We start from the raw sequence: 18,861 nt of genomic DNA, 5'->3' as shown, positions 1-18,861 counted from the left end.
TAATTTTTGTGAAATAAGTTAGTGAATTCTAGTCTTCATTAGTTTTCACTACTGATGCTACATCAATGCAAATGGTCGTCACCACAAAATGTCAAATTTCTTTTTTTTAACCACTTTTTACATGGTTTTGAATAAAAAGTGCTATATTATTAGAATATTACATCAGATTTATTTACCTGTATCACCCAAGAAATATATTTAAACAATTTTATTAAATATTATACCAACATAATATAATATATTATGTAGATATGTAATATAGTTTTTATATAAATTTGTTAATAAAGGTCATGGTAATAGAAATGAAAGGGTATTACATGTCGAATAGATTGCATTGCGCTTTTATTATTGAAATAGTAATAAAAGTACATTATCAAAATATTAAAGTTAGGCATATATAAACTTAAGGTAAATAATATCCAGTTCGTGTCAACAAATTCTCATAGATATTTTTTATACGGGCATATTACTACTTTATGCCCAAATTCAGCTTTAGTCAAGCTGCAAATATTTGACTCGCCCTCTAGGTGCATTTGGCCGTGGCGCTGTCTACGTGGAGATGACATTACTCTTTTTTAGACAGATAAGTTTAAGTGTAAAATATAATTTAACATCTGTGCACACACCGATTTTGTCAAAACGTTAACTCAAAGCCATTTTAGTTTATAACCGTCTGTGGTTAGTACTAAATAGTGACTATATAATTATATAATTTTTATAGCGTTTACAGTCCTATATATTTCTCCAGTCCTTTTTAAGAAAGTGTGTTAAGTGGTTACAAAAAGTAATGTTATTTAAATTTGTTAAAGATTTTTTACGTAACTCAATTCAATTTCCAACTTGTTTAGTAAAGAGTTAGTGTATGTTGAAATACATGTTGACGAAGTATGAATGTCTAAGATACTTTTGGATCAATCATGATGAAATAATCCATTTCAAAGAATATTCTATATGTAGATGTTAATGAATGGATTGCAAGACAAACATAAATGCATCTAAATGTTATAACTTTTAACGCTTAAAATGGGACTTCTTATATCGAAAATCTGGAGCTTGTTTGGCAATGATGGTAAGTAAAAATAAAACAAATCAGTGACATTTGACTGTGATAAGATAACTAATGATTTCCAAATATTTAATTTCATATCAGAATAGTTGAAAAATAATTTAAAACATTGACAATACATGCATGGTATTTTTGTAAAATACTATTAATTGTCATAATTTTTGTTTCCTCAGAGCATAAGCTGGTTTTAGTAGGTTTGGACAATGCAGGTAAAACTACTATACTCTATCAATTGCTGCTTGGTGAAGCTGTCCACACCAGACCTACTATTGGATCAAATGTTGAAGAGGTTGTTTGGAAGAATCTACGGTTTGTAATGTGGGACCTTGGAGGTCAACAAAGTCTGCGATCTGCTTGGAATACTTACTATACAAACAGTGAGGTACATTTGAAATTTTCTTACATCTACTATACTTATATTGTTATTTAGATTATGCTTTGCGAACCATGATAAACTGATGTGTAAATAAATAAAATGTGTTTTGTGCTTTGTATCTGAAGTTGGTATTTGCGAATTAGTTGCCATGCAGTATGTTTGTCTATTTAGTACTCTCTAAAGGTATCATACATTTTAAAGAATCACTACTCTGAGTCTACCATCCCAATGCTAGATTTATTGCTAATTATTGTTTTGATAGGTGACAAATGAATTATAAAATGCTGTTCATACTTAAGTGCTTCAGTTTTTAAATTATAGCATGGTATTAATTAAGGCGAATGCAAATAAATAGAATGTATATGTCTCGACCTTGAAACTAAGAATAGAAATAAATATTCTTTGAAAAAGAAGATACATAGTTTTGTTACGTTATGTTTCTGTTTTTATTTTTTTCCAGTTTGTCATAATGGTGATAGATTCCACTGATCGACAAAGATTGAGTATTAGTCGAGATGAACTCCATAGCATGCTTATACATGAGGAACTTAGTAAGGCTTGTCTCCTTGTATTTGCCAATAAGCAGGTTAGTATTAAATTCTATATAAGAAAAGAATACTGATTAATAGTAATATACTCTTGTTGCATTAAACCATTATGAATGTATTTTATACAAGTTTGTTTGAAAACTGTCATAGCAGGATATTTTATTTCCTTTTTAGTGCTTAACCATTAAATACTTAGTACATCAACCAAAAAAATAGCCAAAAAGTCCCTGAAGCTATTTTAGTGTAGTTAGGTAAAACACAATGAATCTTTGATGTACTCTATTTTATTTAACAGCAAATCATACAAAAAAAAATTTTGCCCCTGCCCTCATCCTAATTTAGTATAAAGTACAAACCAAGCTATAAAGAAAAAATACCTGTTAGAAATTTATAATTTAATTTCTAACTGGTTTCTGAATTAGAGCTAGAAAATCTATTATAAACAGCGAGGGTGGGTCACAATTTACTACTTGGCTCCATTACTACACTTATTTAAAATTTAATATTGACACTTACATATATGTTTTAAGTAGTGTGAAAAACACTTTTTCAGGATGTCAAAGGTTCAATGACTGCGGCAGAAATATCACAGCAATTGGATTTGACATCAATAAAGCATCACCCCTGGCATATACAAGCTTGTTGTGCATTAACAGGTGAAGGGTAAGTAGTGGTGATTTAAATAATAACACAACTTCTCTAAACTCTGAACCAACTTCAGTGTCAGTTGGGTACAGTTTTTTACACAACTCAGTAAAAGAAAGATTTTATTTAGTGGTCAATATTTTTTATTTAAATCTATTGTTAATAATCAGACCAAAATTAACAGCTGCCTTAATTTAAATTTATATTATTAAATTTAAAAAGTTAAAGAAACTATATTTGTATTTGCACTGAATTTATATTATATTTGGTCAATTTCAATTGTCAATCAAATCTTAATAATTATAATATATTATTTTTATTAATATTACTACTAATAATTAATTTGTTGAATTAAGAAATCTTTGTTTTTGACAGGCTGCATCTTGGTCTAGAGTGGATTGCTAGTAGAATCAAGAAGAAATGACATGAAATTGACAGAGTCAATTAATATATTAAATCTAGTATATAGTATATCTATATCTAATAATATTTTTAATCTTGTTGATACATCATTTTTATCCTAATTTTTAAAATTATTGACCTACTGTATTCAGTAGTTTATAAAAAAATCGTTTTATAATTTTCTGGAAAGTGTATGAATCCAAATTTTTTGCATGTCCTATTTTCATTGAAAATTTAAATGAAACAAAATATCAAGTTCTATCACTTTATTTTATTATTTGTAATATTGATGATCAAAATTATTGTACATTTTTACCTTTATTATGTACTACATATGACCAAACATTGCACTACAAGAAAATATTAATTCTATTGTACATACAGTGATATTTGGTAAGAAATATGTGCCGACGAATACAAAATTAATTAATTGTAAACTAATTTCAATTTATATATTATTTGCCTAATTAAATATTCACTTTGACAATCGTGTTAAAATGAAACACGTAAAATTGTTGACATCGAAACTTCCATATGTTGAACCAATGGGAGCTATAGAAAGACTGCCCAATATTACATAACAATGCTCCCTGTCTTTATTATAATACATTCGCAATAAAAACTTCTTAATGAATTGTCTTTTATAGAATAGAATTGAAATCGATGTAAACTATATATTACTTGAAATATGTCCATTTATTATTATTATGCAATTATTTTTCAATATGTAGAAAAAAGATAACATTGATGAATCGTATAACTAAGATTGTGTTGTGTTATTTTAAGAAGTAGTTCGTTTTTTTAGACGTTCTTGAAATTGCTATTACTAGAATTATGTTTTTTATGTGTATAGGTTATATGTTAATGTTAGAATTCTAATTATTAATGATCATTTTAATTAATAATAATTTTTGGTTTAATGGCTAAATCAATGGGAATAAACGTAATTTTTAAAACAAGTTTTTTATTTTATTATACCATAAGCAAAAGTTACAATCGAAATTATCTTCCTAGGCAGAATCTTAAAGATAATATAATAATGTTTAATTTATGATAATCTAAATACGTTTTGTGCCCCAATATCAAATAATATTAGGAAAGGAATGCGTAGTTATTGTACTCAATGTTAAAAGCGTAATTTAAATACAATTTAATTGATTAAGCTGAGACTTATCAACATGCGGGCTGAAACCAAGATCAAACATACCACAATTAAGGTAATTTAGAAGTTTATTATAAACGGTATTCTGAATTAGTCTATCTATTATCAGCCTGCATTTTAGTATCTTATTTTAACACACAAAATAAATAAAACTTAAATAAATAAACACTATTCAACAATATAATTTGATTAGTCTAATTCTGACGTATTTAATGATAATGAACATCACACATAATTCACACAATACATTAATATAACGTAAACGTCTTACTGCTGCGAGAAATTTCTTCACACACGAATACGAATAAGACTAGATAAAATTAGTACTGTCACATTCAGGATTATTAAAATAAATTATCCATTTAAATAATACACTTAGTGTTAGGTATTTGTTTGTTAGGTCGTAATAATTTCATAGATTAATACTATATGAAACTGTTAAAATTTCTTGTGAATAAATAAAATATTATCATTCGTTTTCTGTTCGCGTCAAGCGATAAGCATGTTTATGTGCAGATGGCGTTTTTAACATTTAATGAATAAACGCAGTGCCATCTACAAAAATATGTGAATGTTAAAATAGTCGCAGGTTAGGTGAAGAAGGTAAGATTTGGTATTAAAAACTATTGGCCCGTACGAAAAGCGAGCAGTCTGCCATTTGAGGTCGCTGTAGTGCTAAATTAACATTTATGTAACGTTTACATAGTACACTAGATATAATATAAAACTAAGACTAACTTTTATGAATAAATGAAATAAGCCGTAGCAAATAAAAATTATACTGTCCATACGTTATTCGCACCGCCACGAATCTTTTCGCGCAGACTATTAGTTGTTATATTTTACTTATTTCATAAAAAAAATACATATATAAACTGGTAAAACACCCTAACGCGCTTATTAATACCGTATTATAAAACTAATACGTATTTGACGAACTGAAATTGGCAATAAATCATCATTCTGGATCTTACCTTAAAACGCAAAGAATTAACGAAGTCGTTAAATAAATAAACATTTGTTTAACGGTTAGTTGCTGTTCTAAAATAACTTTGATATGTTTATTTTTTACGCGTATTCTACAACGAGAAAACGTGGCGTTAAAAATAACATCGATTAATTTCATCTCGCTATACTAGCTGTATAAATTACAATTTATAAGGCTACTACGTCAGAATCGGTAATAAGACTTAGCTATAAAAAATCACAACGAATCACTTACTAGAAGCCGCACCACAAAAATGTGTGCCAACTAAACGTAAATATTTCAAAATATTAATAAAAAATTAATACAGATAATTAATTGATATTAATAAATATAAGTGTATATAATATATAAATGCGATATTGTACATCTATGCCATCTCAAGTATATATTACTTGAGATGGCATAGATGTTGATGGAATTGACATTTAAGAAATGTTATTTGTATACTAGTCTTAGATATTTTATCAAGTTCATCCTTAGTCATAAAAGTAAAATCAATCTAATTGCACTGTCAAACTCTTTACGCTGGAATGAGCAATAGATTACTTAGGCTTCTTTCATTTATTGCTCAAACAATAATAAATTATAGGGTTTAACTTTGGTGCTTTAACCCCATGAAATTATTTTTATTGATTAGGGATGATACTACTTATGAAGTAACAGTTTGATACTATATTTCCGTCTGATAAATTGGAAAAATACTCACATTATATATTCAGTTATAGTCAAATATTAAAATTATACCTAAATTATTATTAAAAGATCGTTTATAGTACTATACTATTTGGTCCTGAGGTAGTTTTTTCTAGTAAATCAAGACATCACAAAATGTCAACAAAGTATATTAAGTGCATAGATGAATTATGACGGATTCGGTACAAATGTGCACTTTATCTTGGGTTTTCTTATTTCTGAGAATAAAGTTTCTACATGATTTCCAGTCAGTGTCGATTGCACACTATTGATGGTTTATTCACCTCTTAATACAAATAAATTATAAAAAAAATTCAAGACATACAAATACACTTAATTATTACGAATCTATAATTTACTAACATTTAGATAAGCAACACTTATCGCGTCAACGCTTTCTATTACAGTTTTCAATGACAAGAATGCGTCGATTAAAATGTTTTTATAAATGGCTAATCACCGATATGTTACCCTATATGTTTCTATTTTTCTAAAACCGAATTCTATAAGTCTTAACTTCCATCGGATTTATAGTAATGTTTGCTAAGTGAGTGAGATTTTCAAACGTTTTCATACCAGTCAAGCTCACTGACGCTAAGGCATTAACGTTTAACCCAACGAAATTTGTGTCTGCTGTAAAATGGGTACTTGGCTTTAACATTGAATCTCCGATATTGCAGCTGATGCCCGGCCTATGGATAATAAAGAAGCACGAATTGCTTGGAAATTGTTCTAATACTTCATCGGTGATTGTACGCAACGATACCAGATGGACACCAGGAGGGAAATTTTCTAAAAACGTTTGATGTGACTTTACTTCAATGTCTCCAACTTCGCTGGTATCTACAATATAGGCATTGACAGGGTAATTAAGTGTTCTACTCAAATAATCGGCTGTTCGAGAAGGTAATTCGTATATTAGAGACGAATCAGCGTGATTTTCATTAAATTGCCTTGAGTTTTGTGAATGTTTGTCTTTTTTCGAGTTCTTTGGATTGATAGGCTCCAGTAAAAGCCAGTTAGAGAAAACTGTTGGTTTATTATCTACGACCCCTTCACCTATACCTCTAAAGTCATCATACAAAGTTCGTCGATCTAACATTACTTCAAGTCTTCCCGGCTCGAACGCTGCCGCACCCTGAGCATGATTGGTAAGCAACGTAAGGCGAGTCTCGTCATCTTGTATCCACGCCATTGTGGTTATGGGATAATAGTTCGCTTCGATGCCTAATTTGTCGACTTTAACCCTGCGTTGATACTGAAAACCATTTTGGTCAGTGTAAAATTCTGGTACTTCCCCATTCTGTAAGTTCGTCTGTATTCGCATGTACAATTCGGTATCCCTATTCTTTGGTGGACTTTCAAAATCAACGACATTCTCAACGTAAATACCATGAGAGAGAGCTGGATCGTCAACATTATAAATTCTAAGAGTATGAACTAAAAATGGTAAATACATTGTTGTTATTTCTGTGGAGACTGGTCCAGATACTATGACAACGTTTTCATCCTGTGATGTTCCTTTGCTGTAAGCTGTTAGGACATCTTTTTCGGGTGGATCAAAATCTGGCATGAATAAATATGCACCGGAATGTCGTTGTGCACTCTGGTAAGCCCCAAATTGAATGTCCACAATATTTTTTTTTCTTACGTCTTTTCTATATATTTGTCTTAAGAATCCAGAGTTCCTGTCGACTAATAATTTCATTACATCATTCTCCAGTTGAATATTTCCGGGCAACATTTTTTCAATTACAAAATTGTTTTGTTTTTCAGAATCAGTTTTTTGTTCGGTACAGTTATTGCAAAATATTGTGCAATGATGCGATTGATTGGTGTATTCCTCGAGTTTGTACGTCACGACACTTAAGGCGTCCAAGTGGGCCACAAAGCTGACTTCGAAATTGACATCACTAATAGTAAATCTTCCATTATCCAGTACATGAATATTGGGTGTAATTTGATACTGTACATATTTTTTATTGTGCGTATCATACACGCGAACACTTGTAGTATTGGATCGAAGAGTTACGACTTCAGTTCTTTTTTCCGCGAGTGGATTGAAAAGGACAACAATCTTCTTATCTATTACTGAAATATGTAATTTCTTCGGTTGTTTACCGTAACTTTCCCACTCCAGTTCACTTTGAAGAATACTTTGCGTGTGAAGTTTACTGTCAGGTATCATTAGCGTGGTAAGCGCGGCTTCTTGTAAACGAATACAGTGATACAAACTAGTGAACAATTTAGTTCCATAGTCATACATCACGCTGGCTCTTGAAGTTCCTGTAATCGCATCGTGATGTTGAAAAAGCCCAAGATTCCGACGAGCGTATATCAATTGTTCATAGTACTTTTCGAGTTTTCGTTCTGATGATTCAAACATGTGTTTATTAGATTGTCGCAAGAAGTTTGAGACCAGTGAGAATAAGATTTCAGCGGTACGTAGTTGGTGTTCGAATTGACGAGCGACTATCTTAATGTATGGCCTTGTCGTGTAATAGCCAGACCAATATGCCGGTTTCCCTTCACTGAATATATCTGAGTACACGAAAAAGTCCCCTCTTAATGTTGGTATATCATTACTACGCTCTTTCACTGCATTAAAGTAATCTATAGGAGTTCCAAAGCTGACCTCAGCGTCAAAGAGGTCTTTGTGTTTGTTAATATAGTTAAACATTTTCATATAATTGACGTATTGTGCATCAAATTCAATGCCGTACTCATACCTAAAGTCGTCTCCCAATGGTACCAGAACAACATTGTGTTTCGTCAATGTCCCAATACGATCATATTCTTCCATGAGTGTTTTGGATTTACTGTGAAGGTTATGTTCTGTAATATCTTCATGTTTAGCGGTATACTCGGAATATTCCCCAGGAATTTTTCTGAAATCGAAACTAAGACATATGGCTGGATGTGGACCACAGGTGCTTTTTATTGAGTAAATGTCAAAAGGTTGGTTGTGAACGATTAGGGAAGGCTTAGCGGATGAGAATCCCGGCATCCAGTGAAACTCTTCTATTTGCCTCTGGGCAAACCATTGTTTCCAAGCGTAGTGAATTCGTTGAATAATGGCGCCTTCTAAGCCGCTTTTATCGAGTAGGTAAGGGACGGTCGCTCCATGGCCAAAAGGATCTATGGACCACCCAATTCTTGGAGCTACTCCGAGATTTGCTTTTACCCAGACGTGTCCTAAAAAGAATGGACAAATAATAAAATACAATCATAAAAAGGCTTTTCACGACCCTGCTACATCTATAAAAATCATTAATAGCAATCTATTATTATAATTATTACAAGTTTCAAAATTTACCTTCTATAAACTGGTCAATCAGAGAATAGATATGTGTACAGGCTTCGTCGGGCATTACCCATCCCCCCGTAGTTATTTCAAGGCGACCTTCTTTCACCAACTTCTTAAGAGCCTGCAAATATAATTGAATAAAGAAAAGTCTCACGATGAGTAAATACAATGATTGATGAAATAAAATTTCTCATGCCCGCACAATGCGTTTCGCAATTCTTTTCAAATGAAAGTAAAACTTTTTATTAATTTTACACCTCTGCCGAAGTATATTATCGACTATCATTTCAATAGAATTAAATTTCAATTCCAAGAGCTCATAAAGAGCTTTCGAAGAAAAGTACTTTATCCAGAATTCTACTCAGTATCGTTGCTAAATAATTACAAAAAACTAATAAAAACTCTACCTTTTGTTTAACGGGATGAGACCTCTCCCACCAGGCGTTTAAGAAAGAAATCTCAGTCCAAATAAAAGTCATATTAGGGTATTGGTTTAATTTCATGACTATGTTGTCGATTATATTTTTAGTTTTTGTTTCAAAATATTGTTCGAACGTCTTCAGCCACCCAGGATCATTATGGGAATGCGGTACTACGATAACCTGAAATTCGACACTTATATAGTATCGGTCGTATTGCTATCTAAATTCAAAACGGACACAGAGGCAAAACAGATATTTCGAATCCACTCTCTGCTATACCTTAGCAATTTAAATACACATTCTCTTAAAATCAAAATGAATTAATTAATTAATTAGATTAATTCATCAAAATAATGTGTAATGTAGTCATGTATCAAATACAATACGTACAATCATGTATGTCAAATACAATAAGTTTTTGACATGTGGGGGATATGTCGAAAACGTAAGACTGATCTTACGTAAGTCTCGAAATCAAACCTTAACCTAAGTACTTAACATGTAGGTAACTTATAAGTTTAGGACACAACTCCTACATATTTTATGTTACAAATAAATGATAACATTTACTAACTACAAATTTCTAAATCGGTATTCCAATAAAATAGTAATAGGGTGACGTTGAAACTATATTGAGTAAAACACGGTGAAACGGAGGTTTCCGGGAATTCTACCCTAGAGTGCATCGATAACACAATTAGTAACTTAAGGCAATGCTACAACAGGATCGGAATTTATGTCAATTTCGACGCAGGTATAGTTAAGGTAAATTTTTTCACGTAAATGGAATTTCATAACTGACGGTAAATTTATTGAATAAAATCTCTCTGTTCGTGTTCTTAAAAGATTAAAGCGGTATCCATGGTGTTTTATCTTTGTCCGAGATTTCCTCAAACATCTACTTAGCGTAAAATATTATATTAAAAAGGCTTTGAAATATATTCTGAGAAATATAGTTAGTCTCTTAAATCATTTTACACATATATTTTAAATGTATACAATTATTGGTATATGTAAATGATAATATAATACTATAGTTCATAGAACGAATGTATTTCCTACAATTAATCAACCGTTTCTACTACATTCTACCTTTAGCGACATCTTCACATTCACTATAAGTTCGCTAAAACATCAATAATGACCACTGGATAACGATCGATTTTATTAATTACCTTTAACTTTGGACGGCGACTGTCGTTTTTATTGTTTTCATATCTCTCTTCAAAACTACGGTCCCAAAACTCCTTTGTACGTAACCAGTTTGGCTGAAAAATAGTGTTATGAGTTATATATATATATAAATATTTAATAAATATAACAAGAGATTATTAAGTCATATATAAAGGGAAATTTAGGAAGATTTACAGAACACAAAAGATTTTTTTTGCTATTCCGCTAATTGCCTCAACGATTTTATCCACAGAGTAAAATGGTTTATAGGATAAGATTATTAAAAATATAATTGGGATATAGGTGGGATTGTTTACTTTTTATAAAACAGACAAAAGTACTTGTTACGTAGGTATAACAATTGAAAGAAGTCGACAACCTAGGTGCGTTCATAATAAATCATTTCTCTCTTTTTGCATAAATACTCTACGGGAATAGCTAATGCAATATCAGCCTCATACATTTTAAATGAAACGGCTCCAATCGTAAGTTCCTTACAGAAGCGGAAGATTTTTTTTTAAAGAATACGTTTTTCCTATATCAAATAGCTTCCATAATCGGGGTTTAAAATCTATTGATATAGTTTTGTTACATATAACATAATGTGGTTAATTCTGTCTAATAAATACAAAAGTGTATGCTTTTTAGCGTCAATGATGCGAAACGACGTAGAATTAGCACCAGTATTCACCAGTAATAAAACACAGAATATTCGTATGAAAACTACATTAAATATTTGCACTAATCAGTGTACACATGTTATACTCATAGGAACTGTTTATACTCCCGGCAAATATATATTTGCGAGCTGAAACAAACTTCAAAACTCCATTTAGGATTCAGCTTAGAAAACATATGCTATAAAATCTATAGAATATAATTATGGTTATTTCATTTACATTTGTAACTATGAGCGCATACTGAATATTCTAAACAAATTACTTTGAAATAATTTTATGCAAGTTTCATTCACGAAGGTTTAACTCGTTTCAGTCTTAATACACTATATGTCAAGAGCAGATTTTCTTTGAAAACGCTTTTCATTTCAGGTACTAAGCTTTTAGGATTATTTTCCTTTAAGTCTCGCTGAGTGAAGTCACTAATTAACGACAGCCACTTTGTTTTCTTATTATCCTTATCTTATGTTTTGACTTCAATACAATAACATTTTGTCTCAAGATAAAGAGTGAAGTCGAGTCAAAATCATTCCGACCTCAACCCACTCACACAGTGATAGAGTAATTAATTGCATAAATTGTTACTGAACTAACATTCATTTATGTTTTATTATTTGGAGGTTAGTTAAATAGACACTCAAATTTCACGTTGAAATTTCTGAATCGAATATGTTATAAAGCCATGGCAAACATTTCAACCAACAGCGTGCCTGCGGTCTCTCCGCTTCATGAAGTTAGTTTGTTTAGGAAATTGTAACGTCAATGACAGGTGCTACAGTACAATTCGGAAAATTGAAAAAATTATAGAGGAAACAAATTGAATAAAGATTTGCATAAAATATTTTCAAAGCTCTTTTTGCAAACACAAAGGATACAGTTCTTATTGAAATAAATACCGATTAACCGCAAGCATTTAATATGGAACAAAATCAAACATAATCAATTTACATAATTTGGTTTCAATTAATATAGTTAGTAGAATATATATAATATGAATTTGAAATGATAGGAATTTACTCTAGCGTCATAGAGACCTACTGGATTATCAAGCTTAGATAATAATAAGAAAGAAATATTATATAATGTATATACCTTTTCATCGGTGGGGGATATATATTTAAAAAAAAAGTAAATAAAAACTGTGCCACGGACATACTCGAGAATGACAAGACGATTTTGTACAACTTTGCAGTCCTCCCCTATCTTTACGTCTCTTGCAAATTGTCAAATTAGTGAAATATACACTTTTTAGCATGATCTGATCCTTTATCCTTGATGGGCGGCCAATATAGACTCATATTTGGTAGAGATAGTTAACTAGGTAAAAAGTATCCCCCTGTATATTAATCAGCCATGAAATCCCCTCATGGGCTATTAAAATGTGTATTTTATTATTAATGTGACACATGTGTTTCCTAACCTAAAACTAAACTTAAAGTAAGATAAGGTTGATATACAGGAAAATTAAAAATATACTATACCTGAAACTCAAATGATGGAAAAATGGAAACTGTATCAATCTCCGCCACGCTTTCGCGGACCACTGGACATTGTGGCAACTGAAAATAAATATTTTTCATTCCTCTATTGTTAGCTTCGTTTGAGCCACAGTTCTATGTGGTAAGCTTGAATGTCTCTGATTAATTTCTCCGGACTTGACTTAAATGCTGACTAATTGTGTTAATTAAAGTAATTTTTAATAATTTTCTCGCTCTCTTTTTGTCTCGCATTGCTGACATACCTCTTTCACATCATCCACTATTAAAAATGTACCAGAAGACGCACACAAATTTTGTTGCATGGGGTCATAGATTTTATTATTTACAGTCATTTTGCCGTTAGCTATAATTCCTCTTTGTAGTAAGTAGACTATGCTATATAGGAAAGCTTTACCCATAAAAGATAATGGCGACACCATCCTTGATGTTTCATGTGAAATAAAAAAAATATATGACTTGAGTTTAGTAATAAGTAAAACTACGTAAACAAATCTTGTAATTACTCTCAAATTAAGTTTTATTTTAGTCGTGTTAATAAACAGATATTTCCTTTTATAATTATATTATTATTCTTCAATAGAATAAAGGTGCATTGATAAATGATAGATGTATAAGCGAATAACTAACACTGAGTGTGAGTTTCAGAGTTTTCTTGAAATATATATTTAGTATCCAGCAGTATTTAGCACTAATTTCTAAAAGGAATCGCGGAGTCATTTGATACTTAATCATTAAGCTCTGGGCAACAGATGGGGTACATATGTGTATCATAAAAAATATTTTAAATACTTTATATTAGATTAGTTAAATCTAGAACTGTGTTACTGTAATCAGATCAGAAGTGGGCAGTTTCTGTCAATCGAAAACTACAAAAAAACCGAATAAAACTTACTTTTACTGGATCTTGGCCACGGGAACGTTTTAGATGGATGACCCTTTCGCTGCTTAAGTTGTTAGCTAAAACAAAAATACATTTCCATAATTAAATTTTATAGCAAAACAAGAAAATTGACTGCAAAATCTTTTTATTTTTCTATACACGATTGTTGTAAATATTTTATTTTTTACAAATATTATTTAATGAAAAAAAGCACCTCGCCTGGGTTCGTCACGTTAAAATTATTTATTTTATCTAATATGAACAAATAGCGTATAGATTTCGTATGGGAATAATAATCGTTATTTTTTTACAGCTACCATTGAGCTTTCAGATAACGTTTACGTTAGCGTTTTATCGGATTTTATGCAAATTTACAATTATTGAGGTGGTGATGCCAGAGCACGTAATCGATTCTCAAAATTCAATTTTAACGGTCTAATCATATCAATCAAATGCCTTAGTTATATTACGATAGTTTCGTATAGATATACAACAATATCGAATGCTAATCATTCGTATGTACATCAAAATCGAATGCGAAAAACGTAATATCGTAAAATATAAAAAATAATGCTAATATTTGACAGCACCATTGCGTCAGTTTTTGTATATTTGCGGTTCTACAACTGTACCCAAATGCTCAGACATACACATACAGTATAGGCACCCTGGCCTACCATGAGCTTTAACTCCAGTTGAGATGCTGATGAGTTTAGGTTCCTTAATACAATAGCATGTTTTAGTACCATGACCTCATAAGCTGAAACGTATTGGAATCGCAAGACCGAAAGAAAGAACGATAACTTTGTTTTTGGTTTCTCTGTAAGTATTAATATTTAACTGTGAAACTTGCTTCGACATATTACTCTATAATAAATAATAAATAAAATCAAAAACATATTTTAAATAATTCATTGTTATGTACAAAAAGCTTTTATGTTTTAGTATATATAATCATTTCATATAAAACTATTACGTTAATATAATATAAACGTAAATTTTCTGGTGCTATTATAGTTGACTACTCGTACTCTGGCCATAAGTTCGGTTACAAAAGAAACATTTTTTTTTTAACTTTTGAATTATTTTGAATTTGGATGACGTATATATAATTTTAAAACATTTTGATTTTGCGCCATATCATATATTTTTTCGTATTCATTATTAAATTACTATATGGAATGGAGTGTTAAAGAAAATAGGATTGCACTGATCGCCTTGCACAATGTGGAGCCATCGATCATATTCCAAACATTTCACGATTGAAGAACCATACAATAAGTAAAATGATAAAGTGTAAGCTTGCAGTTGTAAAGAACCTGGTCAAGTGGTGGGATAGGTACAACATGGACATCATACTGCGTCAGTAATGGTTTCGTGGGGTGTGCCTTATCTAGGATTCACAAAACTACATTTTTGTGAAAAAGGAGTGAAAACTTTAGCCAAAGTGTATCAAGATACAGTTTTGCATAATGTAAATCCCAAAGTTTTTAAAAATATACCTCGGACTTTCCAGCAGGATTTTGCACCTGGTCACAAGGCACGACCTACCCAAGCCGGGCTTGAAACCAACGTTCCGGACTTAATAAGAGACAAACACTGCTCTGAACGACACGGCGACGACAAAATCTCCCTTGGAAACAGTGCGTAAATCTATAGATTCGAGGCCAAACAGATTAAAGGCTTTTAAAAGGTAAAAATACCATTTCGAATACCGTGGACTGGAAAGTAAGAACGTACCTATTCTATACCTATTATTCTAAAGTATTATTTAAACAGTTGGATATAAAAAAAACACGTTACTTTAATAGTTTAGTTGGTATTCCGATTCGGGAACAGCTGACATATATCGCCTCACCATGTGAAAAACATGGATTTTCAAGATTAATGCAAACAATTATACTGCTTTTAAGTTTCTTTTCGACATTGGAAATGCTAGCTGTGCTGGGAGTTGTAACTGTTTAAACTTTTAATATTAGGCGTGATAGCTCTGAACTAAAGGTGACGTGCTAAGATGTTTTTGTTAGAAAACACAAACATTTTATTTATGTAATTTATCAATATAATGCCTCCGATCGCAGCATTTGTTTTGAGCGGTATTCATTTTTCTTACGTCCTCTTTGACGATATTTGCAGCACGCATTCTGTCAATGTTACGTCAAACATTACATCAAAAACGGTTGAATTGTAAAGTTATGGACTGACAAAAAATTGCTATCGTAACAAAAGTCAGGATTACTTAATATGGCGGTGAAGTATTCTTAAATCATCTAATTTTCCAGGAAAATTTTAATTATGATTCTTAAAATAGTGCTGCAAATAGCAACATTTTTTTTTCAGACCTTCTGCCAATACTAATTCGTTCAATTCATTTGCGTGAAAAGTGTGAATATCTTGCGCAATCATGATCAAACTTACTGCCGTAGCCAAGATATCTTTTCACCTTAAAACTTGGAATTTAATCTCAGCACGGTTGTGCACTAGTGGAATTTTAATATGCTCGTATGATTAAAACATCGTGAGGAAACCGGCATGCTTTAGACCCAAAAACAGACGGTGTGTCAGGCACATAAAGCTGATTGCTCACTTGCCTATTAAGAATAACAGATAAAAAACAGACAACGTAATTTAAGACCAATACCAAGTATATACCAAGTATTGTAGCTCCAATATTTTGTTTATTATTTATTGAGTGATTAATATATATAAATACTGTGGAATTATTACAAATTTGTATACACATATAATAATAACAATTCACTAACGCTTCAGCCCTTAATTGCTCGCAGATTCCACACGTTTCTTAATATATTTTATTTTTTGGCAGGTAAGGGATCTGGCTACAATTGACACATATCACTGATTTTCAGGTCTTCAGACCGGTTCCCTGACGATGTATGGATGCACCGCAACTGTTAATATAATGAGAAATCCTTTAGTGAACAACTCAGGGTCGAGTGTCGCAAGCTTAATCCACTTGGCCAACATCACTGCTCTTTTATACATTGATAGTGATACAAATACGCAAATAATGCGATTGTATAAAACATATAATGCGAAAAATTTAGTGTAATGGTTACAAGTGATCGATTTGATTTCGAGTCCTGATTCACCGCGATCTACTATTTGTTTTAATTATTCTCACTATAACGCTAGTGCGTGCTCCTACTTCGATATTCATACTGTATAGTATATAGAGGAATATAGAGGCTAAACTATTGTTTATATTATTACATATTTAGTATTTATAATTACGTGAACCGCAGTTCCAGCGTCTATTATTTCTGTCCGCTCTACAATAATTTAAGAAATGTTAATTAAGAATCATGTTTATTTTTTAATTTAATAGTTTATCGGTATCTACATCTCTTTTAAAAGATATTTACCATTTTTAAATTAAAAAATAAATTTAATACGGATTACACTACACTTGTATACAAAGAATGACAACTAAAACATTATATTATAATTTTTAAATAAAGTTCAGTATAGTGTGATCATATCTATGTAATTAAATTATATTATATTTTACACGTGATGCGTGTTATATCAAAACACAGAAATATAATTATGTATTTGGCTTTTCATCGCACCCTCCCGCTCTCGCTAGGCTTCAGCTGTATCAGGTGTTCCTCCTCTCGCTGGAAGTATCTTACCCTGGTTCTGTTGTCTTAAGTATCTCTTGACAATGGCAATACTATTGTTTTAGCAATGCGAATCTAAATATCGGTAGCTTTTAATTTTTCATGAGACTATGGGCCTGTTTCACAATGTATGGATAAAGTGCCAAATAGCTATGCAAACACATAAATTATTCGAAAGATAAAAGTTCCAAATAAGATACTTCGAATTTCGTGAATTTCGAAAATGACGTATAGCGCTATCTGACAGTCGTGAAAAGCAAAAATACTATTTAACATACTAATAAGTAACAAATAGCTTATTTGGAACTTATCCGGACATTGTGAAACAGGCCCTAAATCTTATAAATTTAATTTTTTTCTGTATAGTTTATGAATATAATTTGGATTATTACATTTTTGTATAAACAGATGAAGATCTAAAACAATAAAATCTAAATAAAATTCTCTTTAAAAATTAGAAATAGATTTATCATTCGTTTGAGTGCTTTTTTCTTCTGATAACATTTGTAATTACAAAAATATTCGTATTAACACTACTGCGATAACGTTTGTTGAATTCATATTTAAATCCAAGGCTTTATAAAGGATATAACGAATCATAATTCAATTCACTAATGTATAAAAATTAAAATCCTAAAGGCTTCAATAATCGGTTGCTGGTTCAAATAATATTTGCGTTAATTCTTTAGTGAGAAATAGTCTTTTATCAGAAAACGTTAAAGGACTTTACCGTTCCCAGAGTTAATCTAAATGGCAACTCAAATGCACCTCAAAGTGAAATCGACAAATTGACAAACAAAAAGACTGGCTCAAAGGCAGGAGTTCAAAGCATTAAACTTGGCGATTAAAAAGAGTGGCGGAGAGTTTATTGCCAGTTCTTCTCTTCCCTTCTACGCCCTTGATTTGAGGACTGGCAGTAAATTTAAAATTAGAAGCATTTAATGTATATTCATTTTTGACGTTCATAAGTGTACATTATTACCTATACGAATAAATGATTTTTGAATTTGAATTGAATTGATTACTTTCACTCAACTCACTCCTTCAAAATCACCTGTAAAACAAAACTCTTAATTGATTAAGAGTATCAATTATTTTAAATTAAATTTTAACCATTTTTTATTATAGTTTACTATAACGGAAAAGTAGTTATATCATTATATATAATATATTTCGTTGGATATTTTAAATTCCTTCTAATACTCGGAAGTTTTATTTACGAAGCTCTAATGTAACATCATTTTTGTAAACAAAAAATCGTTTGTAAAAAGATATGAGATAGGGTACACAGACGTCATCTAAAATTATATTATAGTTACTAGTAAACAAATTTCAATTACATTTCTGATATATATAACCTTAACAACAACTCTCTATTC

General features: G+C 31.0%; 2 protein-coding genes across 3 annotated transcripts in view; one reads left to right on the top strand and one right to left on the bottom strand.

The window, feature by feature from the left end:
- Positions 1-674: 674 nt before the first annotated feature.
- Positions 675-3,697, top strand: LOC110999863 (ADP-ribosylation factor-like protein 5A). The gene is made up of 5 exons (XM_022269123.2): positions 675-1,069; positions 1,240-1,448; positions 1,903-2,028; positions 2,544-2,653; positions 3,011-3,697. The coding sequence occupies exons 1-5, from the start codon at positions 1,024-1,026 to the stop codon at positions 3,057-3,059; spliced, it is 540 nt and encodes a 179-aa protein (XP_022124815.1). The 5' UTR covers positions 675-1,023; the 3' UTR covers positions 3,060-3,697.
- The window catches only part of LOC110999830 (alpha-mannosidase 2), a 42,020-nt gene continuing 26,447 nt past the window's right edge, over positions 3,289-18,861 (bottom strand). For both annotated transcript variants that reach the window (XM_022269078.2, XM_022269069.2), the window contains exons 3-8: positions 13,851-13,915; positions 12,941-13,018; positions 10,785-10,877; positions 9,595-9,789; positions 9,197-9,308; positions 3,289-9,075 (exon numbers count right to left, since the gene is read on the bottom strand). In XM_022269078.2, coding sequence (XP_022124770.2) covers positions 6,371-9,075; positions 9,197-9,308; positions 9,595-9,789; positions 10,785-10,877; positions 12,941-13,018; positions 13,851-13,915 — 3,248 coding nt within the window. In that variant the 3' untranslated portion in view covers positions 3,289-6,370. The remainder of the gene's footprint in view (positions 9,076-9,196; positions 9,309-9,594; positions 9,790-10,784; positions 10,878-12,940; positions 13,019-13,850; positions 13,916-18,861) is intronic.

Source organism: Pieris rapae, chromosome Z, assembly GCF_905147795.1.
Source record: "Pieris rapae chromosome Z, ilPieRapa1.1, whole genome shotgun sequence".
NCBI classification, from domain to species: domain Eukaryota; kingdom Metazoa; phylum Arthropoda; class Insecta; order Lepidoptera; family Pieridae; genus Pieris; species Pieris rapae.
The sequence above is the reverse complement of the archived record's forward strand: the minus strand, read 5'-3'. Positions and strand labels throughout refer to the sequence as shown.

Coding starts and splice junctions, on each gene's coding strand:
- LOC110999863 (XM_022269123.2), top strand. CDS start 1,024: ATGGGACTTCTTATATCGAAAATCTGGAGCTTGTTTGGCAATGATG. Junction 1,449..1,902: donor CTTACTATACAAACAGTGAG/GTACATTTGAAA, acceptor ATTTTTTTCCAG/TTTGTCATAATGGTGATAGA. Junction 2,029..2,543: donor TTGTATTTGCCAATAAGCAG/GTTAGTATTAAA, acceptor ACACTTTTTCAG/GATGTCAAAGGTTCAATGAC.